The 20,043-nt window shown below is 42.5% G+C and overlaps 1 protein-coding gene across 1 annotated transcript in view; it reads left to right on the forward strand.

Annotated features, from left to right (window-relative positions):
* LOC117778460 (laminin subunit alpha-3-like) overlaps window positions 1–20,043 on the forward strand; it is a gene marked incomplete at its 5' end in the record, with an annotated part of 54,760 nt that overhangs the window by 28,671 nt on the left and 6,046 nt on the right. Inside the window, 43 exons of the mRNA XM_034614024.1 lie at window positions 129–237; window positions 325–422; window positions 1,204–1,402; window positions 1,533–1,659; window positions 1,929–2,077; window positions 2,560–2,675; window positions 2,895–3,106; window positions 3,555–3,759; window positions 4,722–4,866; window positions 4,981–5,121; window positions 5,530–5,691; window positions 6,209–6,310; window positions 6,393–6,476; window positions 6,688–6,918; window positions 9,627–9,743; window positions 10,613–10,728; window positions 10,824–10,904; window positions 10,997–11,097; window positions 11,186–11,239; window positions 11,323–11,474; window positions 11,963–12,073; window positions 12,168–12,279; window positions 12,388–12,555; window positions 12,648–12,844; window positions 13,332–13,448; window positions 13,641–13,795; window positions 13,955–14,096; window positions 14,200–14,299; window positions 14,399–14,515; window positions 14,601–14,771; window positions 14,863–15,014; window positions 15,132–15,326; window positions 15,416–15,564; window positions 15,667–15,829; window positions 15,925–16,052; window positions 16,497–16,641; window positions 16,731–16,832; window positions 16,925–17,079; window positions 17,168–17,285; window positions 17,393–17,530; window positions 17,860–17,990; window positions 18,198–18,332; window positions 18,429–18,549. Coding sequence (XP_034469915.1) covers window positions 129–237; window positions 325–422; window positions 1,204–1,402; window positions 1,533–1,659; window positions 1,929–2,077; window positions 2,560–2,675; window positions 2,895–3,106; window positions 3,555–3,759; window positions 4,722–4,866; window positions 4,981–5,121; window positions 5,530–5,691; window positions 6,209–6,310; window positions 6,393–6,476; window positions 6,688–6,918; window positions 9,627–9,743; window positions 10,613–10,728; window positions 10,824–10,904; window positions 10,997–11,097; window positions 11,186–11,239; window positions 11,323–11,474; window positions 11,963–12,073; window positions 12,168–12,279; window positions 12,388–12,555; window positions 12,648–12,844; window positions 13,332–13,448; window positions 13,641–13,795; window positions 13,955–14,096; window positions 14,200–14,299; window positions 14,399–14,515; window positions 14,601–14,771; window positions 14,863–15,014; window positions 15,132–15,326; window positions 15,416–15,564; window positions 15,667–15,829; window positions 15,925–16,052; window positions 16,497–16,641; window positions 16,731–16,832; window positions 16,925–17,079; window positions 17,168–17,285; window positions 17,393–17,530; window positions 17,860–17,990; window positions 18,198–18,332; window positions 18,429–18,549 — 5,923 coding nt within the window. The remainder of the gene's footprint in view (window positions 1–128; window positions 238–324; window positions 423–1,203; window positions 1,403–1,532; window positions 1,660–1,928; window positions 2,078–2,559; window positions 2,676–2,894; window positions 3,107–3,554; window positions 3,760–4,721; window positions 4,867–4,980; window positions 5,122–5,529; window positions 5,692–6,208; window positions 6,311–6,392; window positions 6,477–6,687; window positions 6,919–9,626; window positions 9,744–10,612; window positions 10,729–10,823; window positions 10,905–10,996; window positions 11,098–11,185; window positions 11,240–11,322; window positions 11,475–11,962; window positions 12,074–12,167; window positions 12,280–12,387; window positions 12,556–12,647; window positions 12,845–13,331; window positions 13,449–13,640; window positions 13,796–13,954; window positions 14,097–14,199; window positions 14,300–14,398; window positions 14,516–14,600; window positions 14,772–14,862; window positions 15,015–15,131; window positions 15,327–15,415; window positions 15,565–15,666; window positions 15,830–15,924; window positions 16,053–16,496; window positions 16,642–16,730; window positions 16,833–16,924; window positions 17,080–17,167; window positions 17,286–17,392; window positions 17,531–17,859; window positions 17,991–18,197; window positions 18,333–18,428; window positions 18,550–20,043) is intronic.

A 20,043-nucleotide genomic window follows, 5' to 3' on the forward strand; every position in this document is an offset into this window, starting at 1 on the left:
CCTGCACTTGTTGCTCCAGCTTCCACAGATATGTTGTCTTGGTCTTTACAGTGTGTGAGAAAAAGTTCAGGTAATCGCAGTTGTAGATTATACGTGTTTGTAGCTGTAGTATCTTTTCACCCCTGTAGCTTCTTGTGCCGGAGTGTGGCAGTGGACAGCAGTAATCAGGTGGCAGCGCTGCAGCTCTCTCATAGGACAGACCTTCTCCTGCAAATTTCCACAACCTCACTCCTGCTGGTGAGAGAAATGTTTCCGCGAAAAAATCATTATAAATAAATCAGACTGCAACGTAATTTTTTTAAATAAACGTGTTTCTCCTGATAGTACAAAGTGTATGCAGTGCCTGCGGAGGAGTTCTCCATTGATTATGTCGACCCCAAGGTGCTTTGTGTCTCCACTAATGGCCGCTTCAGCGAAGACAGGTAAGTCACCTTGAATATACCTCATTGCATGTTTTCAACAACACACTTCTACAACACCCATGAATGGAAGCTGCAATTTTGGAGATGATGAAGCAAGACTGGTTCTTTGTCCTGCGTTGTTGTGCAGAGACACATCTGTTTTCCAGGTGTGATTGCGTTCCTGCTGCCGGGCAAGGTCATTTACCTGAGGCTAAACATCAGGTCAAACTTTCTCTGGCTCTCACAGTAACTTTACTCTCACTCTGAACCTAATCACAAGGTTAGATGTTACAGTTACACGTGTCTATAAAAACGTCTCCCAAAAGCCAAAATACAACAAAGAAAAAGTTGGAAATGGTTTGAAAGCAAAAGTAAATATTAAAGATAATTAAAAACCGTAAGAGAATAAAAGTAGGAATCAGTGTTTCCCCATCAAAACAAGAAAATGTTACTATATCAGTTTAGTTTCTGAATCTGGAAAGACAAGTGCACATTTAACCAAGTTCCAATACCAGTATCAGAAATACCTCTGATACTGCCCAACATGCTGAGTCGGGTCATCAGCGAGGACGCAAATCTAGCTACTGATCCAATACTACGTCTTTAAAGTGTATTGGTTTCACCCAGATAAAACTGCATCTTTCTTTTTCACTCGATGGTACAGTTTAAGTCTGAGATGTGTAATCCCGGGATTTATGTGTATAGATGAGAAAAGACTGCGATAGCCAGAGGATGTCATGACTGACATTTTAGGTGTGACTGACCCCCCAAACACTTTCAACCACTTGTTTACTGTTTCCAGTCAGCACTGTGTTCTGAGGCAGTTCGACAAGCCAACGTCGGCCGGGATTTTGTCTGCTGCCCGTGACGGACTCCTGTCATCCCCGCCAGTCGTTGCTCCCCAGCCAGAATACGACGAGGACTCGAGAAGGAGACGACAGACGACGGGTTTCCCCGTCCAGGAACCGCAAGGTGTTGGGGTACTGCTCAAATTCCCTCAGGTATTAGATTACGAAAGAAGCAAAATGCATTTCTCCTAACCCTTTTAAATATATTTGCTGTGGTGAGCTTGAGATGATCTAGGATTACCAACCCTAGCTTTAAGTTTCCTCGCCTTTTTTTCTTTTCCAGACGGAGATCAGTTTCTCTCCCAGGGTGCCCCTCCCGGGCAGGTATGTGGTTGTGGTCCATTATCGCCAGCCTGAACATACCTCCTTCCCTGTGGAGGTCCGGGTGGACGCAGGGCGTGACTGGAGGGGTGAGTGTGCTTGAGAAAGTGCGGCTGACTAACGTGTGGTCAAATAGAATTAAGGAGTTTATTCGCTCCTGTTGGATAGAAGCATGTTTACTCTGGAAAAGCCTTCTCAGTTAGGGGGTCGATTCCTCCTTAAGATTAGATTAAATCCCTGGGCTCATGACAAGATAATGAAAAGACTTCGACACACTTCCCTATATGGCTTCAATGGAGAATCTGATTATTGTATTCTCCTTCTGTCACTCAGCTTCAACTCTGCCTTTCTCTTGCAGGTTCAATAAATGCATCCTTCTGCCCCGCGGTGTCCGGCTGCAGGGAGGTCGTCATCGCTGACGGACGCATTGCCCTCGACTTGGACCAAAATATTTGGCGGCCACCCACCATTTCTGTCATCGTGCCACCTAGGAAGACCCTTACTCTGGTCAGTTTTTGACGTGAGAAGTCAGGCAGGGTTTTGATGATCCTTTTCCACTTCATTTGTAAGAATTAAATGAGAAAAATCCTTTAAGACATTGAGTGTCTCTTCTGTGTAAAGAGTGTTTGAGAAGTTGAGGACTTGGCATGCTGAGGTCCTCTCTCCTCAGTGTTGTGCCAAACCACTAACAACAACAATGAAGGGCCTGTGTTCTCCCTGGCAGCCCCCACAAAGCTTTATGCAAGCTAAGCTTCCAACCTCTGGGGCAGGTCGTTTTTTGTTTGCTGGTTTTCTTTTGCTACTCTAGATAAAATCCAACAGAAAAAATAAAACTGTCTGAAACACCTTAAAACATGGAGATTATCCATTTATCTCTTTCTTACATCTGACTGATAAATATATTTTAAGAACAAAACAATCCAAAGTGGATGTCCTTACTGAGATTGTGTGTTTTTATCTTTTTCTTATGCTTTGTATCATTTGTGTAGGATTATATCTTACTGGTTCCTGACAACAGTTACAGCCCAGATCTGCTGAAAGAGAAGCCGCTGGACAACTCTGCAGATTTCGTACAGCAATGTCGAGGAGACGGGTTTTATATCGAGTAGGTATCCACCATGTCAGTAAAACAAGCTGGACACAAATCCATTAGATATCTTTGTTATCCGGGCAGTGATCTATTTATCCTGCAGTAGCAGTGGCACAGTTTTTAAATAAAAAAGTGCATGGACGTTTTTGTAAATTGTGCCTTCTAGCTGTAATAATCTGGTGTTTAACCACATCTGCATTTTAAGGAAATACTTTTCTTTCTCTCTTTCTTCAGCCTGAGAACTTCCTCCCAGTTCTGCAGGGACTCAGCCCGCTCTCTCGTCGCAGCCTACAACGACGGAGCTCTGGCCTGCGACTGCGAGAAGTCCGGCTCGACGGGAGCTGCCTGTGATCCAGTTGGAGGACAGTGTCCCTGCAGGCAGCACATCATTGGTCGACGGTGCACGAAATGTGCCACCGGCTACTATAGCTTCCCTTACTGCAGACGTGAGAAAACATTCAATTCAATAAAATTGTATTTGTATAAAGCCTAATCATAATATACATTATCTCAAGGCACTTTACATAGTTGGTAACTGTGGAGAGAAAAAAACCTCATGAACTGGAAGAAACCTCCAGCAGAGAAAAATGGGGAGCAGAGGAGAGATGGGTGGAAAAGAGGGGAGAGAGAAAGGAGAGATATATAGGGGCGAGGAGGAGAGAGAGGAGAGAGAGACCAGGAACAGTTGTGCACCATCAGGTTTCAGCTCTGATAGACTAGTTGTTATAATGTGATAATTATACATTCTCTTTTGACTTGTGTTGGGATGTGAGTGTAGACACCTACCACATAAAGCTCTCTACCTAACTTTTCTTTAAAACCATCACTTCATCCCTCTAATTTCCACTCAGGATTACATTATTTCACAAATAAATTCCATTCTCTCCACTGCAGCGTGTCAGTGTGGTCGCCGCCTGTGCGACGAGGTGACGGGAAGCTGTATCTGCCCTCCTCAGACGGTCAAACCAGCCTGCGACATGTGTCTGAGTCAGACTTTCAACTACCACCCTTTGCTGGGCTGCGAGGGCTGCGAGTGTTCCCCAAATGGCATCAAGGCCAACGCAGGACCGGACTGTGAACGCACCACGGGACAGTGCAGGTGAGAGGAGAGCAGGGACTATAGCATTTATTAGCAAGACGGATAAATGAAACCGCTTGTAGCTATTTACTGTGTATTGTACTAATGACCAGGAATTTAAAAAAATGCATTCATGTTGCCAAGTTTCATTTTTACCTGGAGTGACATTTAGATTATTTATTTTCTAACAAGAGGGGACACCGTTTTTATAACTTGAATTTATTAACTATTTACCTTCATCTAATGTATAGGAACTCCGATTTTAAGCTTCACCGTTTGTTTTTTAATAATCTGTCAATATGTACTTTTACAGAATAGCTTTACTTTTTTTGTTTTCTTTTATCCTTTTATTTTGGCATTTCTTTTAAATGATGTTGAAATGTAAAACACATTGTACATTGTACATGGCTGTTTCGAAAGGTGCTATATGAATGATGTTTTTTTATTATTATTATAAAAGTTATTACAGTTGAAATGTTACTAAATGTTGTAATTTTAAATTGTAGATTTTTTTTTTGTCTTGATTTTATCATTTCAAAATGTCAGTGTAATATAGAGTATTTTGGAATAAATGTTCTCTTACATCCACTAATTTTTGGAGGGATATAAAATGGTAGGTGCGGCCTGCAGCTTTTTACAGTGAAAGTGAAACATGACACCAAACCCCTCAAAGTGCTTAAAGAGGAGATTTGTTCACAGTCCCGTCAGGCTGATGTACAGGTTGTCTGTCTCTGTCCTGGAGGTTTTCCATCACTCAGTTGACGCAAAACAAACCAATGGAATGCATGAACAAGTAGCAGCAACATACAGAGCAGGAACACATGCGATGTGGTTAAACAGTATTTTCACATTTACGAAAAGCCTAATTAAATCAAATTGAGTGTAGTCCTTACATTTCCCCGGTAACAACATGCACAGAATGAAGCAACATGACTGTTTTGTGGATTTAAAATTTGACTGAAGATAATGTGCGTTTTGTGCAGTTGCAAGCCTCGGATTGCAGGCCGGAAGTGTGACCGCTGCGCTCCAGGTTACTATCGCTTCCCCGACTGTGTGCCATGTAACTGTAATCAAGGCGGCGTCACACCTGATGTGTGCCACCCAGACACAGGGAGGTGTCTCTGCAGGGTGAGGTCCCTTCATTCAATCTTCTAGCCTCAAAACTCCTCTTACTCATTTTTGTCTATTTCTCTTTCCTCGCTCTGACCTCCTCTCTCCCTCTTATGGCTGCCGTGTTTGTAGAGGAATGTAGCCGGTGTCAGGTGCGGTACCTGTCGGGAAGGTTCCTTCTATTTTGACCCCTCCAACCCTCACGGCTGCAGCAGCTGCTTCTGCTTCGGAGCCACTGACCAGTGTCAGAGCTCCAGCAAACGCAGGGGGAAGGTGTGTGTTTGCTTTTGGTGCTCCTGCAAGTCTGTGAATGCAAATTTCATGCCGACAAAACCCTCTGGCTAATGGCAGCTAATAAATGTGGTGAAATGTTGTGTGTTTAATGAAAAATGCATAAACAGGTGTTGTTCTGGAAAAGGACATACACTGGCATGATAGACAGCAAACGTTGCCATGGCGACGGCACGTTACCTCATGAGTATTCATAACTTCAAAGATTATATCATGACGTCATCATGCCAAACCTTGCTGCTCTAAATCTCCAGCTTAGGGAGGTGTTTGTCTGATTGTATTAAACTAACACTACTTCAAAATAAAGTCATAAATGTTTGGAATAACACATTACAACAGGGTTTTAGGATGGATGTTTCACTTGTTACCCCTCATACTCCCCGTTGTCAGTTTGTGGAGATGCAGGGCTGGCGTTTAGTAAGACCGGACCAGGGGGAGGTTCCCTCTGTGCTGAACACAGCCAGTAACGAGGTGGTGGCAGACGTCCAGGAGCTTCCTTCTACAGTGCAGACTCTACACTGGGTGGCACCACAGTCCTACCTGGGAGACCGAGTGAGTCACTGGAGGGAAAGAGCACCAAGGCAACAAGATCTACTGTTAATAACTGTTTACTAATGATTAAATATGTGAATAGGTGCTGTGTGGTATCTCCAGAGTGAGAGATTAAAAGATATTAGAGCGATAGATAGATAGAAAGGTGAAGTAAAAGTCAATATATTATAAATAATACTCCAAAACCTTCGTCCGTGATTTTTTTCACAACAAATAGTTGAGATCTGAGGATACGCTTCACATCTCCCAGGTGTGTCTTCACTTCTGAATAACTGGGTTCAGATAACTGAGTTTAACTTATTTCTTTTGCAATGCTGCAACGTCCCTGAAGTCATATTAACTACATTAACTAGTAAAATGTTATATAAGTGATAGAAATGATGGTTCTTACTATCCTAGTTGAGAAATAAAACTAAGATTGTATAGATAAATCATTTTCCTTTAACCTATTTCTTGTATTTTATTTGTTTCTGCAGTTTTTACAGATAAACTTGACGGATCTCTCCTTTTCTCTAAGGTTACATCTTACGGTGGTTTCCTCACCTACCAGTCCAAATCCTTCGGGATCCCCAGCGAGGGGATGACTCTGAAGGACAGACGACCTGATGTCGTGCTGACTGTGTGTATATTCTCATCATATCTTCATATCCTTTCTTGTTTATTTTTAATTTATTAATCCAAGTCACTATTTCTCCCTATAGGGTCGGGATATGACCCTGATCCACATGGCTCCTCAAGTCCCACTTGCAGACAGGCTGTATCAGGGCAGAGTCCATCTTGTGGAGGTAAAGAATAATTCAAACACATTAAATATAAGCTTTGGCAGGAATGAACTAGATAACCATAATTTAATACATTGTTCTGCAATAAAGTGTCGGACAAACAGACAAATATAAGTTACTTCTGCATCATAGCAAATCTGACAAAGACTAATGTTTAAGAAGAGTCTCCACCTTCAGATTTCTAGTCCCCACAAAACAAATCTGTCGCCTGCAGGGAAACTGGCGTCATGCTATCACCAACAGGCCCGTGTCCAGAGAAGAACTCATGATGGTCCTAGCCGGTCTGGTGGGCCTGAGGATCCGAGCCTTGTACTTCACCCAGAGCCAGCGTCTGAGTCTGGGGGAGGTGGGCTTTGAGGAGGCGACCAACACAGGGACGGGGAGTCCTGGAAACAACGTAGAGTATTGTTCCTGTCCGCCTCAGTACACCGGAGATTCCTGTGAGGTGAGACACTAAAAAGGCAATTTATTAAATACAATTTAAAGGTCCAGTGTGTAAGATTTAGGTGAAAGGGATCTATTGACAGAAATTTAGGGGGGGGGGGGGTCTTCTCTATGGAGGCCGCCATGTTTCTTGTAGTAGCCCAGACTGGACAAACTAAACATCCTTTGAGTTTTTATGAAAACTGAAGGTTACCACAGATTCTCTTTCATGTTTGGAAGGGGAGGGTGAGGTGAGGGGTGTTCAGCTGCCACATGCAACTTCACCACTTTATGTCACAATATTCTACAAACTGCAACTTTAAGGCGTCTAAATATTTGTTAGAGGAGTTTATGATTTTTAGGCAACAACCAAGCTTTGGAGACAAAACCTGAGAGGGTATGTGGCTCAAATCTATAGATGGCATGTGTAGTTGAGTCTGATGGAAAAAGTGGAAAATGAAAAAGAAAAATATTACGAGGAGCGATACGGATCATTTTGTCAGGTCTGACAAACAGCGGAGAAACAGGGTGGAGCAACGATTGAGGAGTTGGACCCCATCCTCATATTTTTTGATTGTCCTGACACGCCTGAACCGAGCACCACACCCTTCACCTAGAGGATGAGTTTGTCAGCTGAGGAGCCTTGGGTGGAATGTACTGGAAAATACCGGCCGATGAGCTGTGCAGCCCAAACTGCATAGCCCCGGGCGGGGATATGATGCACAATCACGCAGACATAATATTAGTGATTGTACAGATATAATCACCGGCGTGGCTGCAGCTCACAGGAACGTTGTACAAACAAGCAGGATGTAGTTGCTAAGGATAAAGATTTGCCCGAATTCTTTATCTCCTGGGAATAGTGCTGACTGGACCGAGCGTGTTTGTGCTTCTCAAATCAGAATTGTGTTCACAGTTTGGCTCACAGAACCAAAATAAGACTTTTAATTAAACTTTTTACAGAACATTAATAAGCAGAGAGAAAAAGTAATATTGTTATTTTTTTAATTTATGGGAGTGCCACTGTGGTTTCCAATATGAGTGTTCGTGAGCCATTTTATGTTCGGGGCTGTTTGAAGGAAGGTCTATTATGCGTGCCCTGAGGTGATATGACAAGAACCTCACCCTTACACATGGGGTGAGGCAGTTGGCAACACTGTGTTGCTCATAAAACTGTGTGGGCCTGACACACCCAGTTCTGTCTCTTGTGTGTTTGAGCAGCGTGATTCAGGTGTGAGTTTGTCTGCGTTGTCTGAGGATGTCTGACTTTTCCTCTCAGTCACAAATGCTTACCACACTCACACACACACACACACACACAGAGATGAGTCTCCATGACATCAGAGGTCATTATATTGACGTACATTGATTTCCTGGGGACTCAATCTAACCTGACTAATACTAGTTACTTCTTGCCTAACACTAACCTTAACCTAACCTAAAGTTAAGCTAAACCTAACCTTAACCTTACCATAAACATGTCTTCATCTTAAAATTAATGTCCCTGTAATGTGAGCGTGTTAACAGATTTAGGTCCCCACAGCATTAGTAATACCTGGACCACACACACACGTTTACATAAAGAGTATTACAATATATATATACAGTGTTGAGGATTTATCTTTTTACAACCTGTAGTATTTGCCAAAGTGTAATTTTCCTTTTCTCTATTCAGAAATGCTAATAGTGGATTTCCTGTGTGTTGTCAGTTGTGTGTGTTTGTGCACATTTAACTGTCTTAAAACAGTATATTTTTTTTCCAGTGCAATATGCGAGAATGAAAAGGAGAGCGAGAAGGAGAGAAAGCATGTAAACACATGCATGTGTGTGCTTGTGTGCCTGCATACACTCATAGTGATCTGCAAGTCTGACTCAGGTGAGAGATGGGGCGTGTCCACACTCTCTCTGTGTGTGTGTGTGTGAGTGTGTGTGCTTAAGAGGCTGAGGCAGGGCAGAGTGGAGCATTATTTCACACAGACTTAACGCCTGGAATGTCAGATTCGTGTATGGATAGACAGCGGTGTGCGGGGATTTTGCTGCGGACCCTGATATGTTGGACTTTGATCGGACTGTGCTGCGGCGGCCACAGGCCCTACACCAGAGGAGAGCGAGCTCGCTACGCCAGGCATCATGGCAGATGGGCTCAGTGGACAGGGTTTCCATTCCAAAATGACCAAGGGGGACGCAATGACAGAGGACAGTCAGTTCAGTATCCCTCTATTAATGACGATGCTAGTATTCAGATTCAGGTAAAAATCCACGGAGATCTGATCTTGTTGTTTTTTTACAGCTCTTAGTGTCTCAGGTGTGGTTTGACGGGGACTTGAAGGCTGTTATCTCTGAAGGCAAAGTCCGCACTTTGCCTCTTCATTGTTAAATGTTAATGTTAGCACTCACACAATTATTTACAGATCAATGTTGCAGATTGATGAGCAGGCCTGTTTTTACTGTTATAGAATTTATAGGATTTTCACATCATGATAAGTTTTGAGGTATTGAATTAATTCTATGAAGCAGAAACGTTTGCTCCTGTCTGGTTAATTAATCTTTAAAATATTTTCAAAAAATCACGACGTCATTACCTATATAGCGCGATAAGTGTATTATCAACCCCAAGTATCATAATTGTTGAGTCAAATATACAGTGGTATGACAGGGTTTATGGGTTATTCTGTGTATAAACTGTAATTTCGGTAAACCACGTTTTTATATTTGTATTTTTCTTTTCAGAAATGTGCTCCTGGTTTCTACAGAGACAGAAACAGTGGGCTTTACCTGGGCCGCTGTGTGCCCTGCGAGTGCAACGGTCTGGCTGACGAGTGTGAGGATTCGACAGGGAGGTGCCTGGTAAGTGATAAACTCTCGTTAATGACCTCAGGTTTACAGTGCAGACAACCAGACATACCTACTACCAAGAGGGATTATTTTAGTTAAGCCGACTCCAGTGTAAATCATGCCAAAGTTTATTTATGTAGCACGTTTAAAACAACTGCCAAAGTGCTGAACAGGCTTTAAACAAAGATTAAAGAATGTAAAAATATATCTGAAAAACAGAGAATGACTAGAAAAAGCAATAAAACAAGTATCATAAATAATTAAGACTTAAAATATGGCACAGTAACAGATAAAATCAAGGTCTCAAACTCCACTCGAATTGAGATCGAGTGAATACAAATTGGTCTAAGCATTAATTTAAAGGTTTTTAGGGTCTGAGATGTTCTATTATGTAGCGGTTCTAATAGAAACAGGTAACTTTTGATCCTATTACCTTTAAGGTACATCTGTGGGCACATCTTTGTCTCCTTTGCCCGTTAGGCATTATTTAATATGGCCTCCTGATTTCCTGTCATGGAGCCCCACTTGCTAATTATCCTCCTTGTTGGAAGGATGAGCCTTTACACATTTCTAAATCTCCACCATCTCCGTTGTGTTGTTCTTTTGCAAGATGCTCAAGACCGGGCTTGTGTGTGCAATGCACGCGTGGATCCACACCCTTACAGCAGCGGCTGAAAAGAGGGCATCAAACACACTGTTTGAAAATGAACCTTCTCTTTGCCCCCATGTGTAAAATCGATAAAGTGCAGTATGTGTGTAAATGTCTAGCAGCAGTGCACAAGTTTTTTTTTTTTTTTTTAATACAGTGTCTCATATTTTGCTTCTTGACATCCTTCGCTCATTTGCCAGTGGCTTTAATTAACACATTACATCATTTTCAGAAATGTCAGAACAACACAGCCGGGGACCGATGTGAACGCTGCAAGGAAGGTCACTACTACGCGGCTCATAGGACGTGCAAAGTTTGCCCGTGCCCGTTCAGCGTGGCCACAAACAGGTGGGAGGGAACAAGTGGAACACTCCTTAAAACAGCTGTGTACTAATCAAAGGGGAAAATGGATTTAAATCGTAATTTCCGCTGTCACTCCACAGTTTCGCTGTAGGTTGCAGAGAGTTTTTTGGAAACCTCCAGTGCATTTGCAGATCAGGCTACACAGGAGACAAGTGTGAGAGGTGAGAGTCTGCATGGACGAGTAATGGAAATACTGTCAGCTCATTCTCAGCTGTTCTGCCTCATATTCTGACTTATTCCTCTTTATCTGAAGATGTGCTCCTGGTTACTATGGTGATCCACTGACACTAGGAGGAAGTTGCAAACCCTGTAACTGCAAAGGCAACGGGAACATCTGTGATTCCCGGACTGGAGGTTAGATCACAGACAGCCATGCATGAATTCACAATTAGATTTTCCCACATTTTGGTTAGTTTAATATGATGATTTTTCCTCTTCTCAGTTTGCAAGAACACACTGGAGCCTGGAGACACAAACACAGATGAGAAATGCCAAGGTACCTAGAGAACTGTTACCTTTGACTCTGCGACATGTATTTCACGCAAAATGTATTTATTTGTCGTATTTTTTGTGTTTCAGAGTGTGACAGTTGTGCCCAGACATTACTACATGACCTGGAGAAGCTGGACGATGAGCTGGGACGTATCAAAACTCAGCTGGACAACGCCAGCGCCAGCGCCTCCTCTAAGGACCAGCTGAAGAACCTGGAGAAGGCCGTGTCCGACACCAAGGTAACACGCCATTCTCCTGAAACCACGCTCTCTCGCTGTGACAGCCACAGAAAGGGCTGATAACCTCAGAGACTTTGTCACATTCAGAAAATGCCAAATACTAACATCAGATCCACGGCCATGAGCACTGAGATCTTTGTACTTTGCACGCGACCATTTCCTACACATGCACACACTCACACGTACACACAAACGGTACGGCACAGGATGGGTGTGTTTGTTCAAACATACGAAATCCCCGCTGATAAGCACCACATCCCGTGTGTCAACACGAGTTAGAGACTGCACCACTGGATGCCAGTGTCTGTCGCAGCAACTCGTCGTGTCTCGTCCCCTCAAAATCTATGAGTTGGATCCACTTCATTTGACTGTGCATTCTTTCTACTTTTATGATGTGCAAGTCTCATGAATAATTCTCAGTGCACCAACTACCACATATGGATCTGCTGTTATAAAGCTGTCGTTACATCTCTGCTGCTTTTTTACAGATTCTTGTCAAAAAATTCAACTCTGCCATCAGCACCCAAAAGTCCAGGATCAGCCAACTGGAGGAGGACACAGGCACTCTGGTAGACGACATCAGCACCCTTAAAGGAAAGGTAGAGTGTCGGAGCCAATACTTATAGGATCACCATTCAACAAGTGAGGGGACTTGTGTGTAAATGTGCATTTTGTGTCCGTGTTTTTGTTCAGGCAGATAAAAGGTCTGTTGATGCCGACAGAGCAGTGGCAGACGTTGCTAAAACCCACAAGAGGGCGAAGGAACTGGACTCGGATATTAAAAGCATGCTCAAGAAAATCCAAGGTGAAGGGAAACTTAAATTCAGTGGCAGCACAACACCTCTTGTTACATGTCCTGTTGTCTCAAAATGTTTTACATGTTAATAATTGGCACATATTTTTGTGTTTGAAGCTCTGCTCGATCAGCTGAAAGAGTCAGGCACCAGCGGGGACACGGTGCCCAGTGCAAGCCTGGGTAAAATGCTTGAAGAGGCCCAGCGCATGGTGAAGGAGATGGCGAACAGGAACTTCACCCCTCAGAATACAGCTGCCGAGAAAGAGCTGGACGAGGCCAAGAAATGTACGACACTGGAGAAAATTCTGTCAATTCTCCCAAAACCCCAAAAATTTAAGTCTCTTGAAGACTCTATTGTCTTCTCTTCTCTTCTCCAGTGCTTGACCACATCAAGGCGAATGTAAGTAAGCAGTGTGACCAGAACGAGGCTGCGGCAAAGAAAATCCGCGGCCGGCTGGAAGATTACGAAGCGAAGCTGAAGGACCTGGACAAGGCTCTGAAGGAGGCGACGGAGATGGTGAAAAAAGCCAATGCTGAGAATGGACTCAGTGCTAAGGCCCTGGAGGAGCTGCAGGTAACTCACAAGTCGAGTAGTTATAAGGAATATGTGTGTTTCTTGGTTAATAGTTTGTATAAAAGTCACATTATACGACAACATCATACATATTACTTCATTTCCCGGAGGTTTTAAATATATAAATAATAATCATAATGATTTCTATAATATCATTTAAATAAATATAGCATAATGATTGAAACGATTGTTAGAATAAAGTCTTAATATTACGAGATAACATTTTGTAATTTTCGTGACTAAAGTATAATACTAATGAAATAATATTCTGGCTTTATTCTCGTAATATAACACGTTTCTGTCGAATCCAACTTTTTTTTGTAATAGTAGGACTTCGAAATTACTGGGGTTATCTTCTTAGATGTTTCCCTATTAAGGCATCGTAGAATAGTCTTTATTATACATCTAAATGATAAAATATTAATTTACACATAGTATACTAGTAATTACATAGTTATAATGAAATGTATCCATATGCTTCCTACAGAAACGTATTGAAAACCTAAAAAAGGAGCGGAAGACGGTTGTGGACCAAATGGCCTTGGCAGAGGATGAGCTCCAGAAAACGGAGGATTTGGTGGAAATGCTCACCGACAGTAAAACGGTAAACACTTGCCTGCTTTGTTACAATAAATGACCTCATCTCCAATCCCACACCAGCGGGCTCTCAGGTCCTGACACGCCGTCCCCTCAGATAACGATCGCTGTTTTCTTCACTGTTCACTGAAGTGCGGTAAACTGAATTTTTCTGCTGTTATGAATAACTTGCACCCATCCCTGTCCTTCTTCACATCAGGAGTACGAACAGCTGGCTGCACAGCTGGATGGTGCCAAGACCGATCTGACCAAGAGGGTGAACGACATTTCCAAAGCAGCAGCCCAGGAGGACATTGTGGTGGCTGCGGAGGAACATGCCAAGAACCTCCTCAAGATGGCAAACAAGCTTCGGGAGTAAGTAACAAAGACACAATAACTGTCTGTTGCTTGTGCTGAGATTTCCCTCCTGGTCCCAGTGCTATTCGAGCATTAACATCACTGCATGAGATTTTGTGGTGGTTGTATTCTCCGTGTGTCTGTGGTTTATTTTCTTCCCTTGTTACTGTGTGATAGTTCTGTGAAGAATGCAAGTGGACGAACTGAGGTGCAGGACGCAAAAAACGCCATTGACGCCTACAAGAACATAACAGATGCCATTAACGCTGCTGAGGCCGCAGCTAAAGAGGCCAAAGATGCAGCGGACAAAGCCTTGAATGTAAGCCACAGTAACTTCTTTTTGGCATTATATAAAATATCATTAAGCTTTTGACAGAACACTTTATTGAGTCTGTTTAACCAATTAGTTTTTCTTAATTTAGAACGTGAGGAACCAGAAGCTCAATAAAAGAGCAAAAGACCTGAAAGAGACTGGTGAGGACCTGGTCCAGGTTGCTCGTGAGGCAGAGAAAAACCTTCAGGGTTAGCTCTCTTTTTTTAAACTGTTCCTTATTTTATTTTTTTACTTTTAAATGCACCCCCCCAAAGCTCAGTCACTAATCTTAGTTTTTTCTCAAACAGGAGCAACCGACGACCTCGCTGAGCTGAAGAAACGTCTGAAAGACGCGGACAAGAAGAAGAAAACTCTCCAGACAGAACTGCGTGATGCAGCGGACCAATTAAATGACATCAAGAGAGGTAGTGCAAGTAAAGGCATCACATGATGAGCGTTCATATGAATCTGTTGCCAGAATTCGTTATTCCTTTTTGTTTTTTCGATCAGATGACATCAGTATTATGATTGAGGAAGCCAAGAAGAAGGCAGCTTCAGCGAACAATACGACGAGCGACACTATGGACAAACTGAACGCCATCAAAAAGGAAGTTGACAAGATCAGGGTCACTCCTGTGGACTCTAACCTCGGCAATATATTGGACAATGTTGACAAATCGGGTGAGAATTTGAAAAAACGTTTTTACATTATACATATGTAGAATTAAAAGTATGGCTTTTTAAACCCATTGCATTTATCTGACTCTTGCAGTGAAGGACTTATTGAACACCATCCCATCTCTGACCAGTAAGATCTCAGAGGTGGAGAACCTGACGTCACACCTCTCACCCATTGGCAACATATCTTTGAACATCAAGATGATTAAAGACCTCATCGAACAGGCGCGGGACGCAGCCAACAAGGTGAGGTTCCACATCTGGCCACGTCTCGTTTACACCTCCAAGCCTCAATTTAACCATCCAGTACCCCTGTGTGGTGCCTCTCTCTGTTGGCTCTAATTCTCTACATCCTCTCTTCAGATTTCAATCCCGATGAAATTCAACGGCAAAGGCCACGTGGAGCTGCGTCCGCCCTCCAATCTGGAGGATCTGAAAGCCTACACTTCGCTGTCTCTGTCGCTGCAGAGGCCCAAAGGCAGAGGAGACGGACGGCGCCGACGCAGACAGACCATAGATGAAAAAAACATGTTTGTGTTGTATCTCGGCAACAGAGATGTAAGTGAATCCCAAAACAGCAAGTGAATATGACATGAGGATTTATTTTGTATTTGTAAATAATGCATGAACCAAACTCTGTTTTGCAGTCTTCGAAGAACTACATAGGTATGGTTCTGAGGAACAACAAGCTGCACGGTGTGTACAAGCTCAACGGGGTCGAGTATGAGATGAAGTCGGGCTACATCACGGAGTCTGATCCCGAGCCGGCCAAGTTTGATAAAGTGGATCTACACAGGTGAACTAACACTGTAGTTCTGTGTAGAAGAGTATGAATGCACATATATGCTACCACTCTTATCCTGACTCTGTTTAACTTAAATTTAAACTCACGATTCAGGATTTACCAAGATGCACAGATCGTCCTCACCAAAGACTTCGTGTCGACTACTCCCACTGAGCCGATACTAATCAGCAATCAAGGAGAGGAGAGCAAGAACCTGCTGGACCTCAGCCCCAGTGATGTTGTTTTCTATGTTGGAGGCTACCCTGCCAACTTCACTGTAAGCAACAATTAGATAGCGACAGCAATACTATAGATTATAAACCAAAAAAATGTTTAACTAGTGTGGCCTCTCTCTGTTTGGCCTCTCTTCAGCCGCCAGCTTCTCTGAACTACCCCATGTACAAAGGCTGCATTGAGTTCTCCTCCTTCAACGACAAGGTCATCAGTCTCTACAACTTCCAAAAGGCGGAGAATATAAACCCGACGATTCCGTGCAAGAGGTACTTCCTGACATGATTTGCATTTCTAGAAACTCAAATTTGAGATACAGAATGTGTGCGTGATATGCATTTTAAGCACAAACCAGGGGTTTACACACAGTCCCTCTTTTTTTTTAACAATTGATGCATTATACAGATATGTAGAATGAATATAGAGGCGGTATGGGTAAAAGCACATTAAATGCATTGTACAATTCCCAAAGCCACAGATACATGCACATTACATGTATGTGACTATATTCCATTGCACACACATACAATTGTGTACATGCAAGTGAGAACAGCTGCGTGCACCCTCAGCTCAAGAGTCACCTGATAATGTCCCAGTGACCATTCAGGCCTCTGTCAAAATCTGTCAGTGAATTGGCTGCTCTCTCCGTATTTACCAAATCGAAATAACCAGATTTAAAGAAAACATGTCTTCTGCTTCTCCACTCTGTCTAGGTATGTACCACCGATGGATTCCGATTTCTTTGAAGGCACTGGATACGGCAAAATGCTCATAGGTGAGCCATCGAGCTTCCTCCGCATCGATATGTCCGCCTTCGCGCGGTCAGAAAATGGTCTCCTCTTATATATCGGAAGCGAGGTAAGCTATTCTTTGTATGGATACTGTTTAAATGTCTTTATGCTTTTGAATTTGAATTATAGCTATCATTTGTTTTCTCTTCCACACAGGACATATACTTCACCATAACTTTGGAGAAGGGCTTCATTTATCTGAATAGCAATTTGCTACAAGAACCAATAAAAAGCAAGAGCGAAAACAGATCATTCCCGGTAAGAAACTTTTTTTTATGATCGCTCAAATGACACAGATAAATAAAGAGTAAATTATTGAACCACATCTTGCTTCTCTCTCGTTTCTACAGAATAACGATTGGGTGGACATCCTCATCGTTATCGCAAGAGGAAAATTCACAATCCGTGCCAACAGGGTAGACCTGGTTACGGCCACTGCTGATTTCACCAACAGCGGATTTAAAGAATACTATATCGGCGGTTTGTCGCAAGACCTGAGGGAAAAGTATGTGGTTTTCCCTCTTCGTCATTTTGTGCCATCAGCGTTTCCTCACTGTGCAGAAATAACTTGATTTTCTGTTTCTTCTTCACAGACACAACATCACCATTCAACCATTCAAAGGATGCATGACGAATCTGAAGCTAAATCAAGACTTTAAACCTATAGATGAGCAAGTTGGCGTCAGCAAAGGATGCCCCAAGGATTCCCTGGTAGGAAATCACACTTTTATATCCCTAATTTGTTTGTACATTCACATCAGAGCATGAACCACAGGGACGTTAATTAACTGATGCATAATGTCCATGTTTCCATCTAGATTTCTCGTAAGGCAGAGTTCAGCCTGGGGAGCTCCCTGTACACTGACCTCCAAGGCTTTAGCGGTGAAGATGTCACCATCTCCCTGGGATTCAAGAGCACGGAGAATCAGGGTCTCATTCTACAAGACAAAAAGCTGGTAAGTCTTTGCGTGTGTTTTAAAATCGAATGTTTGTATCGCCCCACAGCAACAAGGTTGCTGGTTTGAATCCCACTTCCCTCTGTGTGGAGTTTGCACTCCCACTTTTGCTCCCACAGTCAAAAGATTGTGGTTAAGTTAGACTCTAAATTGACCCTAGGTGTGAATGGTTGTTTGTCTGGTTATGTTGGTACTGTGCTCACCAAACAGCTACAGCCATTAAAGACTAAGCGGTGTAGATAATGGATGGGTTTGTATCTGTGACTGATCTGTGAGAGACCACACGTAGATCTCAGCTTTTAAAAACGTGTTTTTTTTCTACTCTCTAGCCTAATGGGATTAATCTTGCACTCGACAATGGCTACGTCGTTCTCAGTTTCAACAACGAGATGCGGAAATCGATCAAACAGTACCACGATGGCCAGTGGCATTACCTGACTGTGAAGAGAAGAGCTGGAAGGTATGACCGAGGCAGTGATTATACATATAACATTAAACACGATATATTAATGTCACAGTTGATGCTCAGATATACGTATACTGATGAAAAGAAACAAGTATATGGACTGTGATACCTTTGGATTAGATCAAACTTTGGTCACATTAAAAGCAATAAAAAAGTCTGGCAAACACTCACAAAGTGAATTTACATGATTTTTCCAAACAGGATCGAGCTGCTTATTGACGATGAAGATAAGGGTCAGACGCAACGCGGCCGCCCTTCCATTCCTGACACAGATGGCTCCCTAATCCTGGGAAATAACCAGTACAAAGGCTGCATCTCCAACCTCTACACAAGACGGTAATCTTTTCCTCACCGTGCTTGATTTTAAAATTTAGGTCCTGCCCAAATGTTATTATTGTTTTATTGTAAATTTTTCTTTCCGTCTGTTTGCAGGCCAGCGAATCTGTACAAGGCCGAGGACTTTAGCACCTTCAAGGCTTCTGGAGACGTCCTGGTTGATGTTTGTACCTCTGACACGCCCGCTCAAATGATGCTGGACCGCATTTCTAAGAAGGTGAGTTACATGCTCCCACATTCTGTGATCCATTTTAGTAATCTGTTTATTCTATTAACTTGTTATTGTTGAATAAAGCTGCATTTCCACTGCAGGAACTTTCCTCAGAAACTATGAACCTTTACAGGCACTCGAGATGGTAATACTTAACAAAGGTCAGGGATGCATCCAGGGGAGGGGCCAGGGGGACAGTGGCCCCAGCTGAAATCTGATTGGCCTCTGAAGTGCCCCTGTCATGTCAGAGGTCTTAAAAAATCTAGTCACTTACTAACAATAATAACAATAAGAACTTATGATTTAGAGAAATCCTAGATCCACCACTGACAAAGGTACAGAAACATTTGGGGTGGGGCTTGCCGTGCTGGAGATGCCTGATTGGTCGAGTACTAATTTCTTGTGTATTGAATGCAATTTACCTGTGGTTGTCATTTTCCAATCAACAGCAGCAAGATTTGAATCTCCTCCATATTTACTGTTAGTCATGATTGTTCTACAGTCCTTTGCTTTACCGCCATCTAGTGGACTGGAGTGGAACAGCTTGTAGTAGCTGTCAGTTGTTCTCATGTCAGAGGTATTTTGCCAACTCTCCCCTGGTCTTTAGACCTCGGTGGAAAAGAAGAAGAATAACGCTCTGCAGGAACTTTTATTCCCAGGAACCTTTGTCTAAATTGCAGCTTTACTGGGGCATTTTATTTGTAGATATGACCCAGAAAACTAATATGTACATTATGAACATAGCGACTTGATGATGATTGATTCTAGCTGTAAGTCACACCCAGCTTTCATTTTATCCTTCTTAAACTTTCATACCCTTGAATTGTAAAATTCAGTGTTGGTGTGTTGTTGACAGTTTTTACATTAAATTTTGCTGCCTTGTTTCCAGAGATGAAGAAGGAGGAGCCCTAAAGAGCCGATGACAAGAATCTAACACTGACACGGAAAAATGGCCGTTTGCACCACGATGTTCATTTGCTTTTGCACAAGCTCATTCATTTGCAGTGTACTTGAATAAAAAAACAGCAACTTGCATGAATGTTCCAGTAATCATCATAATAATTATAAATGTATTGTAACCTTTGTGTCTTCTATTTAAAAATCCAATAACGACAAAGACTTGTGAATAACAAGATTGAAATCATTTCACGTCTCATCTCTTTCTTCCATGAGCCACTTTCTAACAGTCAATCACAAGCATGTTCCCTCTAACTCACCACTCATCTCAGAGCTAAAGCATCACAATCAACAACAAACATGCCTGATTATCATCATTATCATCATTATCATATGGTAGAAGCAGTAACTTTAACCATCACATAAAATGACTCCTAGTCATGATCATCGATATCAGTAACTTTCACTTTTAAGACAATTAATATCAATCAAAAGATTCATATGGACATGAATATTAGTTATTCTACGTTTAAGAACACAGATAGACCTCAAATTTGTGTTCAAACTGAATCTTACTTTTTGAGTTGCAGCTGGGTCAGAATA

The sequence above is a fragment of the Hippoglossus hippoglossus genome, chromosome 17 (assembly GCF_009819705.1).
Source record: "Hippoglossus hippoglossus isolate fHipHip1 chromosome 17, fHipHip1.pri, whole genome shotgun sequence".
Taxonomy (NCBI): Eukaryota; Metazoa; Chordata; class Actinopteri; order Pleuronectiformes; family Pleuronectidae; genus Hippoglossus; species Hippoglossus hippoglossus.